At 37.4% G+C, this 24,365-nt stretch overlaps 1 protein-coding gene across 1 annotated transcript in view; it reads right to left on the reverse strand.

The window, feature by feature from the left end:
* Positions 1-243: 243 nt before the first annotated feature.
* Positions 244-24,365, reverse strand: part of Cln5l1 (CLN5, intracellular trafficking protein like 1) — a 74,630-nt gene continuing 50,508 nt past the window's right edge. The window contains exons 3-4 of the mRNA XM_063282793.1: positions 1,827-2,837; positions 244-595 (exon numbers count right to left, since the gene is read on the reverse strand). Coding sequence (XP_063138863.1) covers positions 244-595; positions 1,827-2,837 — 1,363 coding nt within the window. The remainder of the gene's footprint in view (positions 596-1,826; positions 2,838-24,365) is intronic.

Here is a 24,365-nt window from a genome sequence, read left to right on the forward strand (position 1 = left end):
ACATCTAGAGATGTTAGGTGGCCCCTGTCACAACAGCTCTACTGTCTTTGCCATGTCTAGAGGAATGCTATTAGGGGGCATTAGACAGGCTCCAGTAATGGCGTCCAAACGAGGCTTTAAGGTTATGTGACTAGAAAGCAGTTCACCTGGACCCCCAGGGCTGTAATAACTATGAAAACAACTATTCTTTAGAGACAAAAAAACCCAAACAAACAAAAAAGTAACCCAAACTAAGAAATATCACTACTGTAACAGAAAAGGTGGCCCGAGAAAACATGTTAACCTTGGGATCAAAGAATCTCCATGGCTGAGATCGAGTAATTGCAATCCATTCACTTTGGCCAATACAATTAAGGTTTCTGCTTCTTTCCGGGAGTCTTGACATATACTGTACTTCCGACAAGGCGCCCCAGGAGGTGAAGGTGACCAAAGACACCAGTGTAGGCACAGCCCCGGGAGAATATGGATGCTGGTGGATGGAGAGTAGCAGCAGCAGAGGGAGGCTGTCACAAGTCGGTAAATATCGTATGTCGGGTAGGTAAAGGGGTTTCCTCGTACGTTATTTTGACAAAGGGGGGTTTCTTTTTTTTTTTCCCTTCGAAAAGAGTTTTATTAGCATATATTAACACAACAGAGTCATTATATTTTCACATATATAAAATACTCTGATAATATTCACCCCATATAACACTCTTTAATACAGGGTATGGGTATCTTACCAGTGGCTACACCACTGTAGATAATGAATTTGTATCAAGTTTTAAAGTTCTCTTTTTTTAAATGAGGACCACAAGAAATATCTGTTTTCCCTATTTACTTATGTGAATTCAGTTAATATAGAAACGACTTACAACATTGTTTTAAGCATAACTCATGACAATCATACACTTATGTACATAACATACTTTAGTCTCTCAACCCTCCTATAACCCGTTGCCCCCTTGCTCATTTCCCCTCATCATCTTCAGCCTTTTTCATAGTCCCACTTCTACTCGTATGTCTACCATGTTTTCCTGAATTTTGCATTTGAAACAAAACATGTGATCCTTAGCTTCCAAAAAACTTTTATTAAATTTTGTTACAAATTATAATAGAATTACATCATCCTTCTCTTACCTCCAGTCAATATTTCTCTTTTGATCCCTCTAAAAAAACCAATATGCCTAGATATGTAGATATAATATACAGCAACTAGGAAGCTCATCCCTAGGACAGATTATTTTTCCAGTTCTCAACATCCCTTAATATGCTGTGCTTTTTAAGTTTGGCTCATTTCACTTACTATAATAATCTTTATTTCAATCAATGTTCCTGGAAATGTGGTCACTTTACTCTTTTTCATGGCTGAATAATATTGAATTGTGTAAAAATACCTCATGTATTTTTTTTATTCAAACACTGACAGATACCCAGCGTAGTCTCATAATTTGCTAATTGTGAACAGTGCCACAGTAAACATGAATTAGTCAACGCTTGTGTTGTGGTGATTTAAATTTCACACAGGAGTGTTAAACAGGGATGATATAATAGCTGTTGCGTTTTATTTTGTTTTGTTTCGGAGGGATTGTCAAATAATTACTATGGTGGCTGGACAAATAGCCCTTTCTGTCAGCATGGCACGTGCCTTTTGTTTTGTTTTTTTTTTTTTTTTTTTTTTTTATTAACTTGAGTATTTCTTATATACATTTCGAGTGTTATTCCCTTTCCCGGTTTCCGGGCAAACATCCCCCTCCCCCCTCCCCTTCCTTATGGGTGTTCCCCTCCCAACCCTCCCCCCATTGCCGCCCTCCCCCCATAGACTAGTTCACTGTGGGTTCAGTCTTAGCAGGACAAAGGGGGGTTTCATAGGTAGAAACCAATACTCAAAGTTATAAAACAGGTAGAACTCTCTGTGCATAATCACTGTGTCAAAAATTTTCAAGAAATTCAACAGAAAATCTTTGGTTGACGAATACCGTTTGACGGGGCCGTAAAATTTTTTTATGGCCAAAGCAAGGGTCTTGTTTCCTTTGGGCCCAAAAATAGACGTTTCATTTCCCAAGTAAATCGGTTCTCCGCTGTAAAGAAATATTTTCATATAGTTTGTTTCTATCTTCTTGAATTCTGTTCCAAATTCAGCCAATTTCTCATATGTCCTTAAGACAAAATTCGAACAGTCGTAGGATTCAAACCATGTCTGCGCCCCTTTTCCTGGGCTGGCCCGGACTGTCCATGTCTCGTAATAAATCCCAGTCTCATTGTCCTGCTTCACCCACTCGGCCACTTTGTTAAACGTGTTTCCGGATATGGTTGCAACCAGAGACAACGTCCCGTTTTCCTTCCAGTGTTTATCGTAAATTCCTTCAAAGAAGCAGGCTGCCCCCTGGTTACACCAGAACGGAGCGTTCACTTCCGGCCGAAGGTGGGGAAATGTACAGTTGCCGAGCTGGAAAAGCTCATACCATTCAATTGTGTAGTTCTTGCCGGTCAGCGTACTCCTGAATCCAATGGCATCGTGCATGATTTTGAAGTGTCCCAGGAGGTCTCCATATTTAAATTCCCAAACAGGGGCTTGTAGCCTTAAGACTTCGATGACGTCATTGTCCTTCATAACTGGGATGGGTGAGCCAGTAGGGCAGAAAGTATACTTGGCTTGACAGAAGGGATCTGTCTTCGGACGGAAGGAGAAGCGCTTGTAGGGTACGGGCCAGCGTTGCCCAGACGTCGGGGACGCGCCCAGAGTGGCCGCCAGCCCCAGTAGCGCCAGCGCGAGCGCCTGGCGCCAGTGCGCTCCACCTGGCCCCACGGACTCCCTGAAGTCCCGGTGGCTCCCGGGCCAGGGCGTCGGCCTCTCTATGCTATTTTCACAGACAAGAAAGTGTTTAAGTAATAGACAAAACAAATCTATCCATTAAACTATCTCTAATGAGCTGGATAAGCTCTTAAGGGACATAATGGTGAATAAAAATGTTTTTTTCTACTTTTCATATCATTATTGAGAAGGACAAAATGCACTTTTTCTCATATCCTACATCTATAGTCTTGGTGTTTTTCTCTTATGCCTGCAAGTTTCTTGAAACTGAAGGGCCAAAAAAGTTTCCACAGTCAGTAATGGTTCATGTCTCAGGCACTGTTAAGAATAAATTTAAAAAAAAAAAAAACAGACAAAAGAGGATGAACTACAGAGAGAAATTTATCAAAAATTCATATTAGAGATCACACACACACACACACACACACACACACACACACACACACACACACACACCAAAAGAGAGAAAGCAAAGCAGAGAGAGACAGAGAAAGAGAGAGAGAGAGAGACAGAGAGATGTTCTATAGTAGATAGTGTTCCAGTAACGTGACTCGTCTTTCTAGGTTGTGTATTTTGATGAATTTGTGGTAGAAACGTTGCTGAGACAGGGTGAGGCAGACATGATGTACACTCCAATTGGGCCACCCGGGTTTCAATGTCAGGAGATAACACAAATCATTTAGATAGAAACCCTCATAAAGAAAGGAATGACAAAGAAAATGAAACCGGAACACTGTTCCGGAAATCCTAGTCTCCAGGGACTCCAGCAGGTTCATTCTCAGAGCTCTGCCCTAAGACTTTCTATCACCTGTTTTGTTAATGTAAAATCCTGTTAATTTTTTAAATTTTTTAATTGGATATTTTATTCATTTAGATTTCAAACGCTATCCCTTTTCCCTGTTTCCCATTTGGAAACTCCCTATCCTATCCTCCCTCCCCATGCTTCTATGAGGGTGCTCCCAGACCCATCCACTGACTTCTGCCTCCCTGCCCTGGCATTTTTCTACATTGGGGCATTGAGCTTTCACAGGGTCAAAGACATCTCTTCCCATTGATGTCCTACAAGGCCATGTTCTGCTACATATGCAGCTGGAGACATGGGTCCCTCCATGTGTCCTCTTTGGTTGGTACTAGGTGGGGTCTGGTTGGTTGATGTTGCTCTTCCTATGGGACTGCAAACCTCTTCAGCTCCTTCATTCCTTTCTCTAATTCCTCCATTGTGGATCCAGTGCTCAGTCCAATGGTTGGCTGCAATCATCCACCTCTGTATTTGTCAGACTCTGGCAGCACCTCTCGGGCTCAATAGTGTGTGGGTTTGGTGCTTGTATATGGGGTGGATCCACAGGTGGGGCACTCTTTGGATGGCCTTTCCTTCAGTCTCTGCTTAACACTTTGTCCACATATTTTCTTCTGTGAGCATTTTTTTAAATTCAAACAATATCATGTAGAACAAAATTGAGTCCTGACATGAATAAGAAAAATCAACAGTCAGAACTATGCAAAAAGATGGTCTTCCCAAAGGGCCAGAATGCAGGTAATATCCAAAGGCACTGTAATGGGAACATGAAAATGTGAAGGGACATTCACTTTTGTAGGGTTTTGTTCGGGTATAAGGATGCAGATAGATGGTGAAAGCCTCAAGATGTGGAAGAGTGCAAAGAGATCCTATCTTGTGGATACCACAACCATTAAAATGATGAGCACACAACTGATGCAGGTATCTGGATAAGACCCCAAAAGACAGGAGACATGTCAGTAAGGTAAATACTCCTTCACAGGTGGAAGAGGAATCAAATCAAAATAGAGGAAAACTATAAAGATAACAGAATAAATATGATCATAATGCATTATGGAACTGTAAAACCAGACTTAAAAAGAAACTATACACATTGATATTTAAATCCAGAGCTTACATTATAGGGGGGCAGTCAGAATTCAAAATGGAAGAACTTTCTTGCCTTTATTCTTAAAGGATGGCTGAATTTTCTACTTCGAACATGTTAATGCTCCAAAAAACCATATCTAAATTTAAACCGTCTCTTTCACTTGGCATGATCAAGTAGAACTTGTAAATTTTGGTCACATATGTAGTAATTAAGACAAAGGTAACTTCAGTCTGCTTAAAGATAAATGATTTCATTGATGAGCTAGAGAGCACACCTGCAGTTGAAATTGAGGCAATATGTATTTTTGACAATTCTAAGAGAATTTTAATAAAAGTTGTTCCAATTCATTAGCATCTGCATTTTAATTTTAAGCTGAAATTGATTAAATACTTTGAAAATACATTTATTTTCACATACACGTTTAAAGTAGAATGCCACACACTAAAAATAAAATGAAGTTTCCTTGAATTTTACTACCCAAAGTTTCTTTTCTATGATGTCATGAGCTAATCATAGATGAGGAATCTAATAAAGTTTCTATTGTCATATGACAATACTTAAAATTTTTCCACTCTATTAGTTTCTCAAGAAGAAACGTAAATATGCATAAATTTCTCTAGGAAAAATATATAAAATGTATATGAAATGTACTCTGTCTGGTCTGCTTGGTTGATGTTGCTCTTTCTATAGGACTGCAAACCTCTTCAGCTCCTTCATTCCTTGCTCTAACTCCTCCATTGGGGACCCAGTGCTCAGTCCAATGGTTGGCTGCAATCATCCACCTCTGTATTTGTCAGACACTGGCAGAGCCTCTCGGGCTCAATAGTGTCTGGGTTTGGATTTTTTTCTTTAGTTATTTACTAGTGAAATGATATAACTTTAATGGGTGCATAATACAATGATTATACAATGAACAAACCTAGCAAAGTTAACTATATTTTAAATATAGAACATTTCAGAAGGTAAATAATGGAGCAAATGACTTTAATCCCACCACTCAGGGGACAGGGGCATATGGATTTCTGTGAGTATAAGCTAGCTACTTGGAAACTTTTTTTTTCAGTGATGAGATATTTATTCTAATACATGAGGTATTTTTTTATTAACTTGAATATTTCTTATATACATTTCGAGTGTTATTCCCTTTCCCGGTTTCCGGGCAAACATCCCCCTCCCCCCCTCCCTTTCTTTATGGGTGTTCCCCTCCCCATCCTCCCCCACCTTGCCACCCTCCCCCCAACAATCTAGTTCACTGGGGGTTCAGTCTTAGCAGGACCCAGGGCTTCCCCTTCCACTGGTGCTCTTACTAGGATATTCATTGCTACCTATGAGGTCAGAGTCCAGGGTCAGTCCATGTATAGTCTTTAGGTAGTGGCTTAGTCCCTGGAAGCTCTGGTTGCTTGGCATTGTTGTACATATGGGGTCTCGAGCCCCTTCAAGCTCTTCCAGTTCTTTTTCTGATTCCTTCAGCGGGGGTCCTATTCTCAATTCAGTGGTTTGCTGCTGGCATATGCCTCTGTGTTTGCTGTATTCTGGCTGTGTCTCTCGAGGGAGATCTACATCCAGCTCCTGTCAGCCTGCACTTCTTTGCTTCATCCATCTTGTCTAATTGGATGGCTGTATATGCATGGGCCACATGTGGGGCAGGCTCTGAATGGGTGTTCCTTCTGTGTTTGTTTTAATCTTTGCCTCTCTATTCCCTACCAAGGGTATTATTGTTCCCCTTTTAAAGAAGGAGTGAAGCATTCACCTTTTGATGGAAACTTTTAAGATAACCTTAACTCCATACTCAGTCTCATTAAAAAAAGAAAAAAAAATACATATCAGAAAAAAATCCCTAAACATTACCTAATCTCTAAAGATAGCAGGCTTTCATGTTTCTGTCCTCTAAGATGAACATTTTTCTTTGTACTTAAGAGAAGTGAATGCAGTGCATACTTCACTGAGTATAAGAGCATTTACTCAGTTGTGTGACGTGAAATGACCATTGACATTATTAGACCTCCCCCCCCAAAATCAATAAGGTAGTAACTTACCTGTCCTAGATAATATCTTGTTGTCAAACCCTTCACCAACAGTCAATGTTCTATCTTCTGTTTAGTGACTTTGGAAGAATCTTTTCATTAGGACTTTAATTCATTTTTCACTGTGTACAAGTGAAAACATGTAGCTGGATAGAGGTTTAACTATGATTTATAGCCTCTCATACTGTTATTGAGTTACCGTTCTCAGATCTTGAGAAAGAATCTGTATATAAATTAGAAGTTAAAACAGTCTCAGTAGTGTGTGTATATCATATCTTCTACAGTAATGAGACATGCGTTTTTATTATGTCTCTTCGCTGTTGTAAATGTCTTCCAAGAGGGTCTGACTGTAGAGTTGATGCTGGTCTACGACATGCTAAATACCCCAGGCTAATACAGAACTATAGATTCACTTTTGTCAAATATCATCTTATTAGGGTTTCAGGGGCCAATAAACTGTGCCCTATCATCACTTTGTTAATGATCTACTTTGATGAAGAATGTCTAATTAAGTACAGCTAATATCATAACCAAGAGGAGTTAGTTAAGTCCTGTTTATTAAATGTATGCTTTGAATTCACAATAATATTTTCCTATTTTAGTTTCTGAATATTTTCAAATTTTAGATACATATGAAATATTAAATCAGTTTGACATATGGTATAACTGTTTTTTGTACTATTTTTTATTATTTTATTTATTTACATTTCAAATGTTATCCCCCTTCCCAGTTTCCCAATCCACAAATTCCCTATCCTTTCCAAGTTCCCCCTGCTTCTATGAGGGTGCTCCCCCACACACACCCACTGTGGCCTCAGTGCCATAGCATTTAGCTATGCTGGGTCACTGAGCCTCTAAAGGACCAACGAACACCCATGCCTTTCTTTCAAATGTTATATTTTAAATATTTAAGCATCTTGGAATGTATAAATGGTTATTGAAAAAATCTTCCACATCTTCATAATATATATATATATATATATATATATATATATATATATATATATATATATATATATAATGCCCATGTTACAGAGGGCAGGTTGAGGGAGCGTCAACCCTGAATACCTGAGCATGAGGAAGTTAGGAGTTGCCTGCTTCCTACCTCCCAACCGAGAGCCATAAATTCAGCTCTCTCACCACCATCAATCCTAGCAGGTGTTTCTTATTCTAACAAGTTATCAAACTTCACTACTTGTTTACTCAAATAAAGTTTCCCCCCTGCCAGAACCTACAACTCTCAGTATGTAAATGTAGCATCTTCCAATCCAACACCCTTGAGCTGGCCAATGGTACATGTCCACAAAAACCTTACTCCAAAGACATTGGCCACATCCCCACGCACATAAATTCTCCTTTTCCTAAGTAAATGGAATCTGTTCTGTGTGCTGTCCAAGCACTCATTGCCCACAGAGATCCTGCACTGCATTTATCTGTACCCAGCTCTGCCTCCCTCCCTCCAGTCCAGCTTAGTGCACGCTGGGCCTGAATACCCTTAGAAAGAAGTTGGCACAAGAAAACCATAAAACACACACACAAACACACACGCACACACGCACACACACACGAATGCATGCACGCACACATCACATCACTATGGCTCTCTCACAGTGGGAATATTATATCTGGTACTTAAGTATAGTCCAAGAGGTAGGTTCTTACTCTAGTTCCATCTGGTGCTGCACATCAGCAGGATTCTTAGAGAGCTGCTGTTTTTCAGTCTACATTGGAATTATGAAGAAGTCAATTTAATACCAGCCATGAAAACAAGGTAGAAAAGCATGCCAGTCAGGGTAAAGGCAAGCAGGCAAAAAGCAGGTTTTATTCTTCACTATTTTCAGTGTGCTCTCACCAGAAATTAAAGCCCAAATATTTAGGATATTTTTCTTTCCCTCTTTCTTTCTCTCTTTCTTTCTTTCTTTCTTTCTTTCTTTCTTTCTTTCTTCCTTCCTTCCTTCCTTCCTTCCTTCCTTTCTTCCTTCCTTTCTTCCTTTCTTCCTTTCATTAGTTAGCACTTTAAATCCTGATCACTGACCCACTCTTTCCACCCCCCACTCCCCACAACGAGTCCTCCCATACCCCTTTGCACTTCTCTGTGATGGTGGAAGACCCCCTGAAAATCTCCTGACCTATAAAGCTGCATGTTGGAGGCTTTCCTTAGAGATCTCTGGTCCAGCTAGGTGTGCAGGTTCAGGTGAAGGGGAGAGAACTTAGGCAGGGAGGGCGCACTGCTTTTGCCGCCCCGCTTTTGGTGCTGTTCCACCTCTGTTTCTGGCTTGCCTGAGCCAACATGGGACTGACTCATCTGTGAGGGGTGCAGAGGAATTTCTGGTGGTGATTTTGGGAGAGCAGATCTCTTATGATAAAAGCTCTCAGAGGATGTAATAATTCCTGCACACCTTTAATCCTTCTGAATAGGATTCCTAACTACAGGTTTTGGATGGGTCAGTGTCTGACAGCAGGTACTTCCCATTGGTTTGGCCTGAGAGCTTGAAAATATCTCATGTACATATTTGGGGTCATTGTCCTACTTCGATGTGGCTTATCTGTCTAGAGAGTACTTGACCTGTGGTCTTATCCTCACCACTGGAGGAGGGGCTTGCCCTATGTGACTCATCTGTCTCAAACATCTCTACAGGTGGCTGTGGGGACTGTAATTACATGAGAGGGGCCTGACTTCCTGGGAGACTGGGAATGCACCTGGCATCTCTTAAGGTCCCCCAGGGATTCAACTTATCTTGACCAGGAATCAGGGTACCTTTCACATTCTGCTGCCCCACATCCATCCTGACATATCAAGTCTCTGCAGGGCTGTGTCCATGCTCTCTCACTGAGACCAGACTAAGTAGCCCAGTTAAGAGAACAGAATACACAGATGGGCAACAGCTTTAGGAACAGACCCTGCTCCAGTTTTGAAGTGACCAGCATGAAGATAAAACTCCACATTTGCTCCACATGTGCCGGGTGGCAGGATACGTCCAGCCTGTATATGCTCTTTGTTTGGTGTTTCTGTCTCTGGGAGAGCCCAAGGGTCTCTGCATTTGACTCTGTTGGCCTTCCTGTGGAATTCCTATCCCCTCTAGGACACTCAGTCCTTCCCTCAACTTGTCCATAAGAGTCCATGAGCTCTATCCAATGTTTGGCTTTGGGTCTCTGCATTTGTTTCCGTCAGCTGCTGGGTGGAGTTTCTCAGAGGAAGTCCTGTTTACAAGCATAACAGAGTATCATTAATAGTGTCAGAGAACAGTGTTTGCTGATAGGATAGATCTGAAATTGGACTGGATTTTGGTTGGCCATTCCCTCTGTCTCTGCTCCATCCCCTGTGTCTGTATTTCTTGCAGACAGAACACATTTTGGGTCAAAAGATTTGTGGGTGGGATAAGTGTCCTTATCCTTCCACATGGTGTCCAGGCTGACTATAGGAGATAGTAGCCACATCAGTTTCCATATCCATACTGCTATGATTCTCCATTAAAGTCAACCCAATAGACTCTTGGAGCCTCTCAAATCCTCACATAAAATTAGATACACTAAGTCTAATAGAAGAGAAATTCGTAAATAGTGTTGAACTTACTGGTACAGGAGACAACTTGCTGAACAGAACTACAATGGCTCAGGCGTTAAGATCAACAATTGATAAGTGAGACCTCATGAAAATGAAAAGTTTGTATAAAGCAAAGTACACTGTCAATAAGACAAAATGACAGCCTACAAATTGGGGAAGGATCTTCACCAAACTTACATCTGACAGAGGACTAATATCCAAAATATAGAATGAGATTGGGCAATTATACAATAACAGAACAAATAACCCAGTTAGAACTCAGAGACAGAGAATTCTCAACAGAGGAATCTTTAATGGCCTAGAAGCCCATAAAGAAACATTTAAAAATCCTTAGTAATCAGTGAAGTGTAAGTCAAAACAACCCTGAGATTCCATTTTATACCCATCAGGAAGGTTGAGATGAAAAAATTCAGGGATAGCACATATTGGTGAGGACTTAAAGCAAGGCCAACACTTGTCCATCATTTGTGGAATTGCAAACCTGTACATCCAATCTGGAAATAAGTCTGGTGGTTTCTCAGAAAATTGGAAAGAGATCTACCTGAAGAGCCATCTATAACCACTCCTGGGCATGTATCCAAAAGATGATCCACCGTACCACAAGAACTCGAGCTCTACTGTTTACATAGCAGCTTTATGTGTAAGAGCCAGAAACTGAGAACAACCTGATCTCTCTCAAAGAATAGATACACAATGGAATGGATACTAGTCAGGTATTTAGAAACAAGCACATCATGAATTTTGCAGTCAAATGGATGGAAGTAGAAAATATCCTGAGTGAGGTAACCCAGACCACAAAGGACATGCATGATATGTACTCACTTCTGAGTGACTATTAGCCATAAAGTACAGAATATCCATCCTGTCCTCCACAGACTTAAAGAAGCTAAGAAAAAGGCCCAAGCTAGGAAGCTTGAATCTCATTTTGAAGGAGAAATAAAATAGTTACAGGATGAAGATGGAGGGAGGGAACTGGGTAAGAGATGGGATGGGGAGGGGAATGGGGTTGAATTTCAGGATGAGGTATGTAGAGGGACAACAGATAGGGTTAGAGGGTCAGGAGAATTAATGGAAATCAGTAACTGGCAGAGGTGGGGGAGTGAGGGGCATCTCTAGGATTTTACTGTTTTAATTGTTTGGAAAATCCCTCATAGGAAGGCCAGTTGTTTGGATTTTAGCTAATTTTAGATATATTCCAGATGACACTTAAGATTACATATCACATCTATCTGATATAATTAATGCTTGGGATATTTTAGGGTATATTTTCATAGGTCTCAACAATATCTAATTCCAGAAACATTTTTTTTAATCATAAAAAGAAATAGTCCCCTTCTTTTGCTTCTCCCCCATCTTCTAGCAATCTCTAGTCGGATAATTTCCTCTATAGATTAGTAAACAGTGAGCACTTTCTTCAAATTGTGTACATTCAAATTATTAATGTTGGGACAACTTTCATTTGTTTTAATACTTTTAAGCATCATCTATGTTGGTTTTCCTTTTTCATGGCTAAAATTATTCCATTATAAATAAAGCACATTTTACTGTTTAAGGTTTAGTGTTTAACTACTTAGCAGCTCACATGAATTTGGCTTGTTTCTACCTTTAAGTTATTATAAATAATTCAACTATAAATATTTGGGTACAAACTTGTATTTGGCTGTACAACAAAAAAATTCAGGTTGGATTTTAAAATGGAATTGTTACAAATATTTTCAATTCTACACTCACCTTGTTCAGGATCCACTCATCTGTCCCTCAAGGTCATGGCACTGCTTTTGTCTCCTGAGCAATGTGAATGGGTTGAAATTTCTCCACATTGCTGCCAGTGGTTTATATAATTTTACTCAAATGAATGTGTTCATGATTGAATTTCTCATTAGATGAATAATTGGTATGCTCTTTCCTGGAGAAGACTATTTTTCTGTTCTCAGCATTTCTTAGTTGCCTGTAATACTCTGTAGGGTTGAGTCCTCCTAGATGTTCTCTTTCTACAGAAATATGATCTTGGAGAAGAATCTATAACCACAACTATACTAATCCAGCATAATCCCTACTTACATTCTAAATTCTTGTCCTTTTACTCACAAGTAAGTGTAGTCCTCATCCCACATCAAAGAAGCTTTTATTTTAACAGGCATGCAATTGTTACAGTAAAATCCCTCCAACTAATATGCAGAGTTATGGTTGTAGTCCCAATGCATATATGTAAAATACAGTTCCTATGGCTAAGTGTCAGAGGTCATTGCCAAAGAGGAAGCAGAAAGATTACAAAAGCAGGAGAGTAATTGTAAGATTGAGTATCAAATGCTGGAAGCTGCACTTAGAAAGTCTCACCAACATTACTGACTAAAATTGAGCTAAACAGTGACAATAGTCATGAACATTTTATGAGAATAAGGTTTCTAAGAAAATTGAATTTCTAATATATATCATATATATATACATGTGTGTGTTTTAATTATATAGGAGTATAAGTAGCTATATGACTATAACTTGAATAAAACTCATAAAAGTGTGACTGTGATAGCTGTTGAAAAGTCTTAATTCTTGGCCTCTTATCAACATTGGTTGAAAACAAATTCTGGGGAATATTACTCTGGTGGTCCAAAATCATCCCTGGATGAATACGTATCAGAAATCCTTTGATTTAGGCAAACACTGTGGCATGGAAGACTATACAGTTTCCATAGAGAATGTTGATGCTATTCTGAGTGTGCCTGTTTTGAAGCACATGGAGTTTAATGTATCTGGCCACCATAGAAATGCTTATTTCAATCAGTTGCCAAGGAATAATACTTGTAATCCTCTTCTGCTTAGTACCTATCTATTAAAGACAGTTGAAGGAAGGCACCTGTAGCAGTTCTCCCTGGTGTTGTTTATTACTTCTTTCAGATCGCAGGAATTCTATGCAGGGATTCAAACACAGATTGAGCGAATGCATCAGGACATGCTTTTCCTTCTTCCTCACAAAAAAGTAAGTGTTGAATTATATTTTGTATGAATATGTGATTATTAAAAGGAACAGTGCTATTAATTACGACCAACATGTAATGTTGAAGATTTCTATTGATTAGAACTCTTTCTGTTTTGTTTATAATGGGGATTTTTTATGTCTCTACACAGAGAATGAACCTAATTTTGTGCTATGGAATATGTCTGCTTTTGTATAAACCAGGTTTCATATTTCTTTCTTCCTATTGTGAGCTCACTGAAAGGAAATCAAATCTTTACAAAAAATGACTGATTCATACCAAAGTGAAGCACTTGTGTAAAATATATTTGATTTTTCTCTCCATATTAAAATAATTCCTGATATACTTTTAGAGAGAGGAAGTTTAATTAGATATTTGTTGCCAGATTTCACTGAAGGAGATGTTGTTATTGCTGTGAAGGACTTTCTTCTTTATACCCACTATTTGATTTAAGCATGCCCAACTGCTTTTCACTGGTTTACACAACTTAGAATAAAATATTGTCTTTATAATTTGCAATTTTTCATTGCAAATCTATGTGATTATCTTTCACCACAAGTGCACTAGATTTTCTTATGACTGGGAAAGTTTTTAAAGTTTATTCTGGCCATATATAAAGAAATTTTAGACAATGTATCATAAAAACACACATATATAACTGTTAACATATATAATAAATAGCTTTATTACATTGACAGTTAAGTGAATTCATATGAAACTTGCCAGATTTTTTTTTTTGGTTCTTCTTTTCGGAGCTGGGGACCGAACCCAGGGCCTTGCGCTTCCTAGGTAAGCGCTCTACCACTGAGCTAAATCCCCAGCCCCTTGCCAGATTTTATGTGATATTTTCAGATGATACAAAATATGATTAAAATTAAATGAGGTATTATAGAAGAATTCATAAGGAATTTACTAAAATTTTGATTAATGATGATATTTTAAATGATTTTCTTACTTTTGACCTTGAAAATGTTATTTATATATACTTAAAACTGCTGTTACATTTTAAATTTCCTTCAATAAAACTCAAAAATACTCATAGTCCTATTCCTTTTTTATCTTTATTAACTTGAGTATTTCTTATTTACATTTCGATTGTTATTCCCCTTCCTGGTTTCTGGGCCAACATCCCCCTAACCCCTCCCCCTCCCCTTCTATATGGGCTTCACCTCCCCATCATCCCCCCATTACCACCCTCCCCAAAACAATCACATTCACTGGGGGTTCAATCTTGGCAGGACCAAGGGCTTTCCCTTCCATTGGTGCTCTTACTAGGCTATTCATTGCTACCTATGAGGTTGGAGCCCAGCGTCAGTCCATGTATAGTTTTTGGGTAGTGGCTTAGTCCCTGGAAGCTCTGGTTGCTTGGCATTGTTGTTCATATGAGGTCTCAAGCCCCTTCAAGCTCTTCCAGTCCTTTCTCTGATTCCTTCAACAGGGGTCCCATTCTCAGTTCAGTGGTTTGCTGCTGGCATTCGCCTCTGTATTTGCTCTATTCTGGGTGTGTCTCTCAGGAGAGATCTACATCCGGTTCCTGTCAGCCTGCACTTCTTTGCTTCATCCCTCTTATCTAGTTTGGTGACTGTATATGTATGGGCCACATGTGGAGCAAGCTCTGAATGGGTGTTCCTTCTGCCTCTGTTCTAAACTTTGCCTCCCTATTCCCTGCCAAGAGGCAAATGGATGGAACTGGAAAATATCATCCTGAGTGAGGTAACCCAATCACAGAAAAAACACGCATGGTATGCACTCATTGATAAGTGGCTATTAGCCCAAATGCTTGAATTACCCGAGATGCACAGAACACATGAAACTCAAGAAGGATGACCAAAATGCGAATGCTTCACTCCTTCTTTAAATGGGGAACACGCTAAAATACAGACAGTGTTGATTCATCTTTACAATACTTCTCAATGTTATCTTCCTAGTCCCCCCAAAATCTATATTTTATCAATTTGACAAGAGAATAACTAGGACATGTGGAATCATGCATAATTCTTATGCATAGTATATTGTTATAAATTATCAATACCATGCATTTTTCCTAGATGTCAAGAAATATTTGCTTATCACAGTAAAGGTATGGATAACACACAAGAAAAATATGTAAGCAGGGTTAGCTAAGTTAATCAGTGAGTTTGTAGAGGTTGCTTACATGTTCATGGTTAGAATTACTCAAAATCTCCCCCTATTTGTGCAGACAGATGGACAAAATCTATATGGAGGCAGTTAGGAGAGTAGACGACTCTCCTTTCTCTCTAAAAATTACTGTTGTTCATAGAAACTTAGAGATGTGGTTTTCGATTTGTTTTAATCTAGGACATTACAAAAACTCCCTAGGTCTGACTGCATATATATATTGTTTTTAGAGGATACTGTATAGTGTCTACCCTGTTTTTCAGAGAACTGTTAATTATGCTGATTTTTTCATTTTAAATAAATAATTACTAAAACAAAACAAAACAAAAACCTATGTTGTACATGGTTCAGGGGCCTCATATGAGCTTGCATATGCTCCCTGATTGGTGACTCAGGGTCTGAGAGATCTCGGGGGTCCAGTTAATTGAGACTGCTGGTCCTACTATTGGCTTGCCCTCCTTCTCAGCTTCTTCCAGCATTTCCCTAATTCAACTACAGGGGTCACATGTTTCTGTCCACCTGCTTCTGTCCATTGGTTGGGTGCACATATCTGCATCTGACTCTCTCAGGTGCTTTGTTGGGGCTCTTGGAGAGCAGTCATGATAGGTCCCTTTTTGTGAGTATGCCACATCCTCAGTAATAGTGACAGGCCTTGGAGCCTCCCCTTGAGCTAGATCCCAATTTGTCCTCAGGTTCTTCTCCATTTTCGTCCCAGCATTCTTTCAGACAGAAACAATTCTGGGTCAGAGTTTTTGACTACGGGATATCAACCCCATTTTTCCACTTTATGCCCTGTCTTTCTACTGGAAGTGGACTCCAAATTTTCCTCTCACCCCCTGTTGGGCATTTCATCAAAGATCCCTCCCTTTGAGTCTGGACTCTCACCTCTCAGTGAGAGAAGATACCCCTAACCCTCAAGAGATTTGAGGCCTCAGGACTGGGGAGATCTGGTGGAGTGTGGGGGATGGAGACTTCTTTTTTGGAGATTGGGGAGGAGGTATGGGATGAGGAACAGTCAGAGGGCAGACTTGGAGGAGGATAATGACTGGACTGTATTATTAAATAATAATAATATATTTTGAATGCAATTTTAGATATCTTTCACTAAATTATCATCATTTATTTTTAATTCACTAATATTAAAATGCTTTATTTCAGATAGATTATTGTATATTAAGAAATTTGCAAGGATATAAATTTTTATTCTGATATAATCAAATAATCTTTAATCCCTATTCAGTATAAGTAAAAATATAAATTATAATATATTAATATTATATTACTAAAATATAAAATATCAAAATATAAATATATATATTAATGCATAGGACAATCTCTTCTCTTATAGGTTAAAAAAAGCAATACTTTATGGCATTATAAATTTTAAAAATACTACGCAAATCAATGTGGAAATACATGACTGATCAAGAAATATAATTACCACTTTACTCAGTAAAAAGTACTGTCTTTACTTTCCAGTGTATCTTGTAGTGAAATGAATTCAATGTACAAAATAGTACATCTAAACACAAGTTTATGAAAAACATATTTGTATTTCTCCAGAAGTAAAATCCATCTATATGTAAATGGACAAGGAAAATATGGATTATATATGAAATGGAGAATTTTGAAACACAAAGAATAATGGGTTCCCATCATTTTAAGAAAATCGATGGAACTGAAGTCATAACATTAAATAAAATATATTTGGACTCACGAAGGTAAGTAATATTTTTTCTATAAAAGAAAGGACAAAAGAACCATTGAAAGTAAACGTATGACTGTTATGGATGAAAAATAAATCTTAAACAGTAGGAGAAAAGGAAGACCAAGACTTGCTACTGGAAAGAGTATATTTAATTAAAGAAGAAATATACAAGTATGAGAACCATTTACCTACACAATTAATTTGAGATAATGTAACTCCACAGTAGAAATAATTATTATCTTCTGAGTTAAAAGACATGTATTGCAATGTATACAAGAAACAGTTCTGAAATTTTCTAGTATTTAATACCTAAAATGATATTGAAAGTACTTAATAGAGTGATCAAGTAGTAGCACCCTGGTATTGCTCTGAATATAATTTAAAATAGTCTATGATTTTATTGATCAAAATGGCTCTTTCAAGGGATAATGTCCATATGTCCAGTGAAAGTAAGAATTTTAAACTTTGCCACCTATTTCTATATTTAATACATATAAAGTGCTTCAAGGTTTTTAGATGACTCCAAAAGTAGGTGATGTTCAAACTTCATTGAGGAAAACGTAAAGGTAATCTTATATTAATCTCATATTTTGCTAATACTGATGAAGTTATACATTATACGTGAGTTGTTGGTGAATGAAAAGATGTAAATACATACTTTTATCAAGACAAGATATACAGACAGAATTTTAATAATTTGTTGTCTTGAAGGAATAGAATCAAATAATTTTTGGGAAATTAATGATCTAAACATCATAGTGACACATAGAATTCCACATAGTAACCAACACAACACAATATTCTTTCTTTTGAAGGATCAAAACCCTTTTTATAGAAAGGTTACTATGTTAATTGTATGAATTATATGTACACTTATTTATTAAGGAAAGATTAAGTGAAATTTGCAAAACTTCTACAAAGAAAACTTTAGTGTTTCTGTGGCATTTGTGCAATTATATAAAGAAATGAATATAATATAAAAATCAGTAGAAAACAAAAACATCCACTTGGCAAATATTACAAGTCCACATTCCATTCATAAAGCCCACAGACAAAATTTAACTTAAACTTCAGTTTTAGCTCTTATGTTCTCCTATCCTTACCTTTAGTTCTGCCCTGCACCTTTGTGAATGTCATGTTCATGTGAAAACCCTAACCTTTTTACATGTGGTTTATCTGACCTTATGAAGAAAGAATTTCCTGCCAGCACCTTATGTCTAATAACTAAACAGTGTTGTCATATCTTCCTTTCATAAGATGAACTTAGAACATTCCTTAGAAATGGATTTGAGGTATTGTAGAAGGCCAGTCTCCAACCTTTGAATAAGTAGACATGGATTACAAGAGAAATATGGGCCAAGAACCTTAAATTTCTTTCATTCTGTAGATTCTTCCCATTGGAAAGAGGTACTGGTAGAAGTATGGCTCTGATAACTTTGGGAGTATATGCCCTTCTTCTACCTTAGTCTAAATCAAACACTTTAAATAATACATAATAATTAAATGTGAACTAATATGTATAAGTATCACCAATAAAAATTCAGAATATATTTGAAGCAAGAAGTAATATTTGCATATACATGCAAATTTAAATATAAAAATTTAGGCATATCATGAATGATCTAAGCAAGCTGGCAAGATATCTCAGCAGGGAGTGTCAATTATCATCAAGCTGTACTGCCTGAATTTTATCCCAAGAACCTACATAAGGGACAAACAGCCATCTCCTTCAATTTGCCTTCCAAATACACACACACAATCAAATAAGTAAATAATACAAAAATAAATTAAAAATGTAAACATGTTCAATGTGTAATAGATTTTAAAATATTAGAGAGATGAGATTTGGGGATGTATGCATTTTTCTTGACTATCCATCTATGAAATGCAAAGAAATGACTAAAATGATATCCTTGTCCTCTATGCAAGAGTTATAATCATTTTATTTTAAAATTTATATATCTGAGTATAATAATCACTATGAAATCATTAATTGGGTAAACTAAAAATATTGTAATCAAAATGCCAGCATGTATTGTTATAGTTTACCTTCCTGAGATTCTTTCCCTCCGAGCTAGACTGTGAGATGCAGGTAATGGCAACTGTGATGAATTTCAGTCTTCTTTAAAATACTCTGAAAGCTATTATCCTTGGTAGTTTTTGTTGTTTGTTTTCCCTTACCCCTAATGTACAACTTAGCTAACATAGACACACTTGGTTCTCTGTGTTTATAATGCAGATCAATGTTAATATTGTAGAACCAGCATGAATGATGATTTGGAGAAACTAAAGAAAATACTTCATCTAGCTTGAAATTAAAAAAAAAAACAACAGCATCGTTTTATTACATTAATTATATCTAATATATCTCCTAATATTTAAAATGTATTTAATGTAGTTATTGCTTGGTTAGACCACAACCCTTTCCTGAAAACAATATTTAGGTCTCTGTCATAATGAACAGAAAGCAATCCTGATATACTTACACTCAGATGAGACATCCATTGGCATGCTACTGATTCTTGTCTGATGATTCACAACTTACTCCCTCTTCTGAAAAACTTGTAAGAAAAACAGTAATGTTTCATAGTCATACAGCATTCAGCACACAACCTCAACAATGCACTTAGCACTTTATAAATAATAACTTAAATTATAGTAATTTATAATGACAAGGTAGTAATGAATGATAAAAATGTCATCTTATGAAATAATAAATGTTCCCTCAGAATAAAATTAGAACAATAGATAAAGCAAACTTAGGGCATTGTATTTCTATAACTTTAAACCTATGAGATATTTTGCATATAAAAGGAATTTATATCTGAAAACTCAGATTTTTTAAGAATAATGTATTCTATTGCTGCTTCAGTGAAGACTAAGTATTATGTTGCTCACAAATGCAATGTGCTAAATAGTGGTTTGATATAAAGTATCCAGTGCTATCATTTGCCATTTGTATACTTGAACTTGTAAAAGTAACCTTTCTTCACCGGTTTGTAATCGTTTTCTCAGAGGTTTACTGCTGTATAAATTCACCCTCTCTTTTTCTTTCTGAACTCTAGTTGGCTAGTTCAACTCAGCAGATCGCTTAAACTCCCTGTGCAAGCTCACTGATTCAATCTGGCTTTTCTCAGTTTCTCACTGTATTGTTCTACATAGCCCCAAACTAAGTCTGGCAATTTGTTCTAATCTTTGGGATTCTTCTCAGTCCCTGGGCTGTTCTGTCTTCACCCCTGTCTAGCTTGTTCTTTCTGCAACCCATCTATAAAACTATTCCAGTAAAAATTGTCTCCACATGTTGAACTGTCCCTAACTGAACTTACACAATCACAACCCTCCTGTACTTCCTCTCAACTCACTGACTCAACCAAATTGACTAAAACCCAGATATCTACATGTGTCTGTTTCCTGAGTGCTGGCATTAAAGGTGTGTACCACCATGCCTGGACTTAAACTTTTCTTTACTAGAAATTGCTCTCTACCAGGTGGCAGGCCTTAAACTCAGAGATCTGCTTTCCTCTGTCTCCGAGGATTAAAACTGTGTATGAATGCCAGCAGGATCATATGGACCTAGAAGGTGTTTGAATGTGACACTTTGCCAGAGCAGCAATGTTGCTGATTTAAAATTCCTCTACACTTCTAAATAAGACTCTACCCACACATAATTGCAATAAGAATAATTAGAAGAGAATAATCCTATATTTGTGGTGGTTCTTAAATACAAAAATATATCCATAAGAAATATAACAGAAATGTATGACGAAAAATATCAGAGGGAAAAAAGGTAGAGGATGTGTGATGTGTGTACAACAGAGAAACATTTTGAACCTAGGAAAAAAGTATGCAATAGCTTTCCATGGAAATTTTCTAGAAATAACTGTCAATGTTGCTAGAACCTTGATTTCTAATGCTTAAATATTATAGACTCTGAAAATTTTAAATTCATATTGCTTAAATATTAGTGTTGCAATATGATAAAAGAGGGTTAGGAAAACATTGTCTTTATTCCATTTATATTTGGCATTGTGAAAAAACATTGTTTTGAATTTTTTGTTTGTGCTTCTTTGTTTTGGTGGGTTGTTTGTGCTGATCATAGTTTATACCTTTCCTGACTGGAACTTAAAGAAATCCTTTTGCCTTTGTTGCCTGAATTCTGGGATTGGAGATGTGTGCCACCATGTCCAGCAGTTGGAGGAATATATCTTTTAATTCAAAATTAGAATTAGCTTCTGGTCCACAACTGCACCAAGGGGGCAAATCGGGTGTTCCAACGACTCCTCCCATCCACACCCTCACACAAAAGACAACTTGACTTCCAGGAGGTCATTTATAACCAGACTCACAGGTATGACCTACCCTCAACCCAACACCTGCCTAACCCCAAGGAACCAGCAGAGGTGGGAACTATCTGCCCTGCTGGAAACAAGTCATCCTTCTTGTCCGAGGGCAGATCAAGTGCTGCAAGATCCCACCACTTCCCAATTACATATCCAGAAACACCTTGACTCTTACAAGGTCCATCATAAGCAGGCTTGCAGATCAGGAGCTCCAGACCCCCTCCCATATGCAAAGACAGCCTGACTCAAGGAGGTATATCATAACCAGGCTCATGGGAGGCACAGGCTCCTGTCAGAGACAGCAAGGCTAGTTAAAGTACAAAAACAAGATGGTGAGAGGCAGGCACAAGAACATACAAAACAGAAAGCACTTGGGACCATCAGAACCCAGTTCTTTCATAACACTAAGTCCTTGATTCCCTAATCCATCTGAAAAGCAAGATTCTGTCCTAAAATTGCATGAAGATGATAGATGACCTCAAGGAGGACATGAATAACTCCTTTATAGAAATACAGGAGAACACAGGTAAATAGGTAGAGGTCCTTAGAGAGGAAACACATAAATCCCATAAAAAAGTAAAGGAAAACACAATCAAACCCGTGAAGGAATTGAACAGAAGCACCCAGGATCTAAAAATGGAAATAAATCATAAAGGGAGGCAATCCTGGGGATGGAAAACCTAGGAAAGAGGTCAGGAGTTATAGATGCAAGCATCACCAACAGAATAAAAAAGATAGAAGAGAGAATCTCAGGCATAGAAGATACCATAGAAAACATTGATACAACACTCAAAGAAAATACAGAGCACAAAAGGCTCCTAACCCAAAACATCCAGGAAATTCAACACAATGAAAAGTCCAAACCTAAAAATTATAGAAGTAGAAGAGAGAAAATTCCCCAAGGGAAGAAATATCTTTAGTGAAATTATAGAAGAAAACCCCCCGAAACTAAAAAAAGAGATGACCATAAATGTATAAGAAGTCTACAGGTCACCAAATAGATTGTACCAAAAAATTTCATCCCATCACATAAAATCAAAACTCTAAATACACAATCAAGAAAGAATATTAAAAGTGATAAGAGAAAAAGGTAATATTTATAAGGCAGACCTATCAGAATTCCACTAGCCTTATCAACAGAAACTCTAAAACTAGAAGATCTTGGGCAGATGCCATGCAAACCCTAAGAGAACATCAAAGCCAGCCTAAGCTACTATATATAGCAAAACTCTCAGCCACCATGGAGAAACTGAGATAATATCTCTATGCCCTTCTGTTAGTTTGGCTAGGAGTTTATTTATCTTGTTGATTTTCTCAAACAACCAGGTATTGGTTTTGGTGATTCTTTGTATTGCTCTCTTTGTTTCTATTTAGTTAATTTCTGCCCTGAGTTTGACTATTTTCTGTCTACTATTCTTTTTGGATGTGTTTACTTCTTTTTTTGTAGGGATTTCAGGTGCTGTTAAGTTGTTAGTGTAGGTTCTCTCCAATTTCTTTTTTAAAGTTTTGTTTGTTTTTTTTTGTTTGTTTGTTTTTTGTTTTTATCTTTTTTTCCTGGAGCTGAGGACCAAACCCAGGGCCTTGGGCTTGCTAGACAAGCACTCTACCACTGAGCTAAATCCCCAACCCCTCTCCAATTTCTTTAAAAGGACACTTAGTGCTATGAATTTTCCTCTTAGCACTGCTTTCAATGTGTCCCAACAGTTCTGAGGTTTATTTAATGAAAAGTCTTTAATGTTTCAAAATTCTACACAACACATATTTAAAATAAAAGGCATTATCTGATATATTATAGTTTATGTCACTAGAAAAGTCTCACTTTACCATGTAGCCTGTTATATCCCATATCTGCACTCATGACTTCAGTCACTGTATTTCTATGTAGAAAATATGAACAACATAGCCTAAGTCATCACACCTATGTTCATCGTTTTCTTTGTATTTTCTCCATCTAATTATCTGAAAATACTTAAAATTAACAATTTTACTTGAATTACTATGTGCTATGAACAAAGAAATTTTGATATCTCATCATTTTTATTCAGTCATTTTTACCAAAATATCTTGTACTGAATAGTTACAGTCAATTTGAATAAACTATAGTCATATGGTAAGAAAGAAATCCTTCAAATTGGTATTTTAATGATGTCAAGTGGCCATTTTATTGATTAATGTTTGATATTGTTGGTCCCAGCCTACTGTAGCCAATTCCATCCCTGGGCAAATTCTCCTGAGCGGTAAAAGAAAGGTTAGCTGAATATTAAGTTTGCACGATGGAATACTACTCGGCCATTATATAATTTAATTTCATAGGTAAATTGATGAAACTAGAAGAAATTAAGGTATTTCAGACCCAGAAAGTCAAATGTGGATGTATTCATTTTAAGATCAATATTAACCAAACTACAGTCAATAGAAGCACAGAAGTTAGGTATAGAGAAAGGACTAGGAGATAGGGAGGGATCTCCCTAGGAAAAAGAAATATAGTCGACAGCTAAGGATAGGTCAAATGTGGAGGGGAAAGAAGAATAGTATGAGGAATGAAATACAGAGAGTAAGAAAACCTAATGTAGTAGAATCCAAAAAAAATATTTATATATGAAAGAGAGCTAAATAAAATCCCCAATTACTGTGGAAGATAGGGCCCCAACAGGACATCTCTTGTCACCAAATGAAGCTTACATTGCCAGAATTCTGTTATTTTAATTGATTTGTTGTCAAAGGAATTCAGTGTGAATCCGAAAACAAGCCAGGCTGTTGTCAATAATGTAGATTGTTCCCAAAACACTGATGGTAAGTCTCGACTACAGAAATAATATCTATACAGGCCATTTAACATAGGGAATTTGAAGAGGAATGAATATAGAAAATGAGGTACATCTACACAATGGAATATTACTCAGCTATCAAAAACAATGACTTTATGAAATTCATAGG

The sequence above is a fragment of the Rattus norvegicus genome, chromosome 2, assembly GCF_036323735.1.
Source record: "Rattus norvegicus strain BN/NHsdMcwi chromosome 2, GRCr8, whole genome shotgun sequence".
Taxonomy (NCBI): domain Eukaryota; kingdom Metazoa; phylum Chordata; class Mammalia; order Rodentia; family Muridae; genus Rattus; species Rattus norvegicus.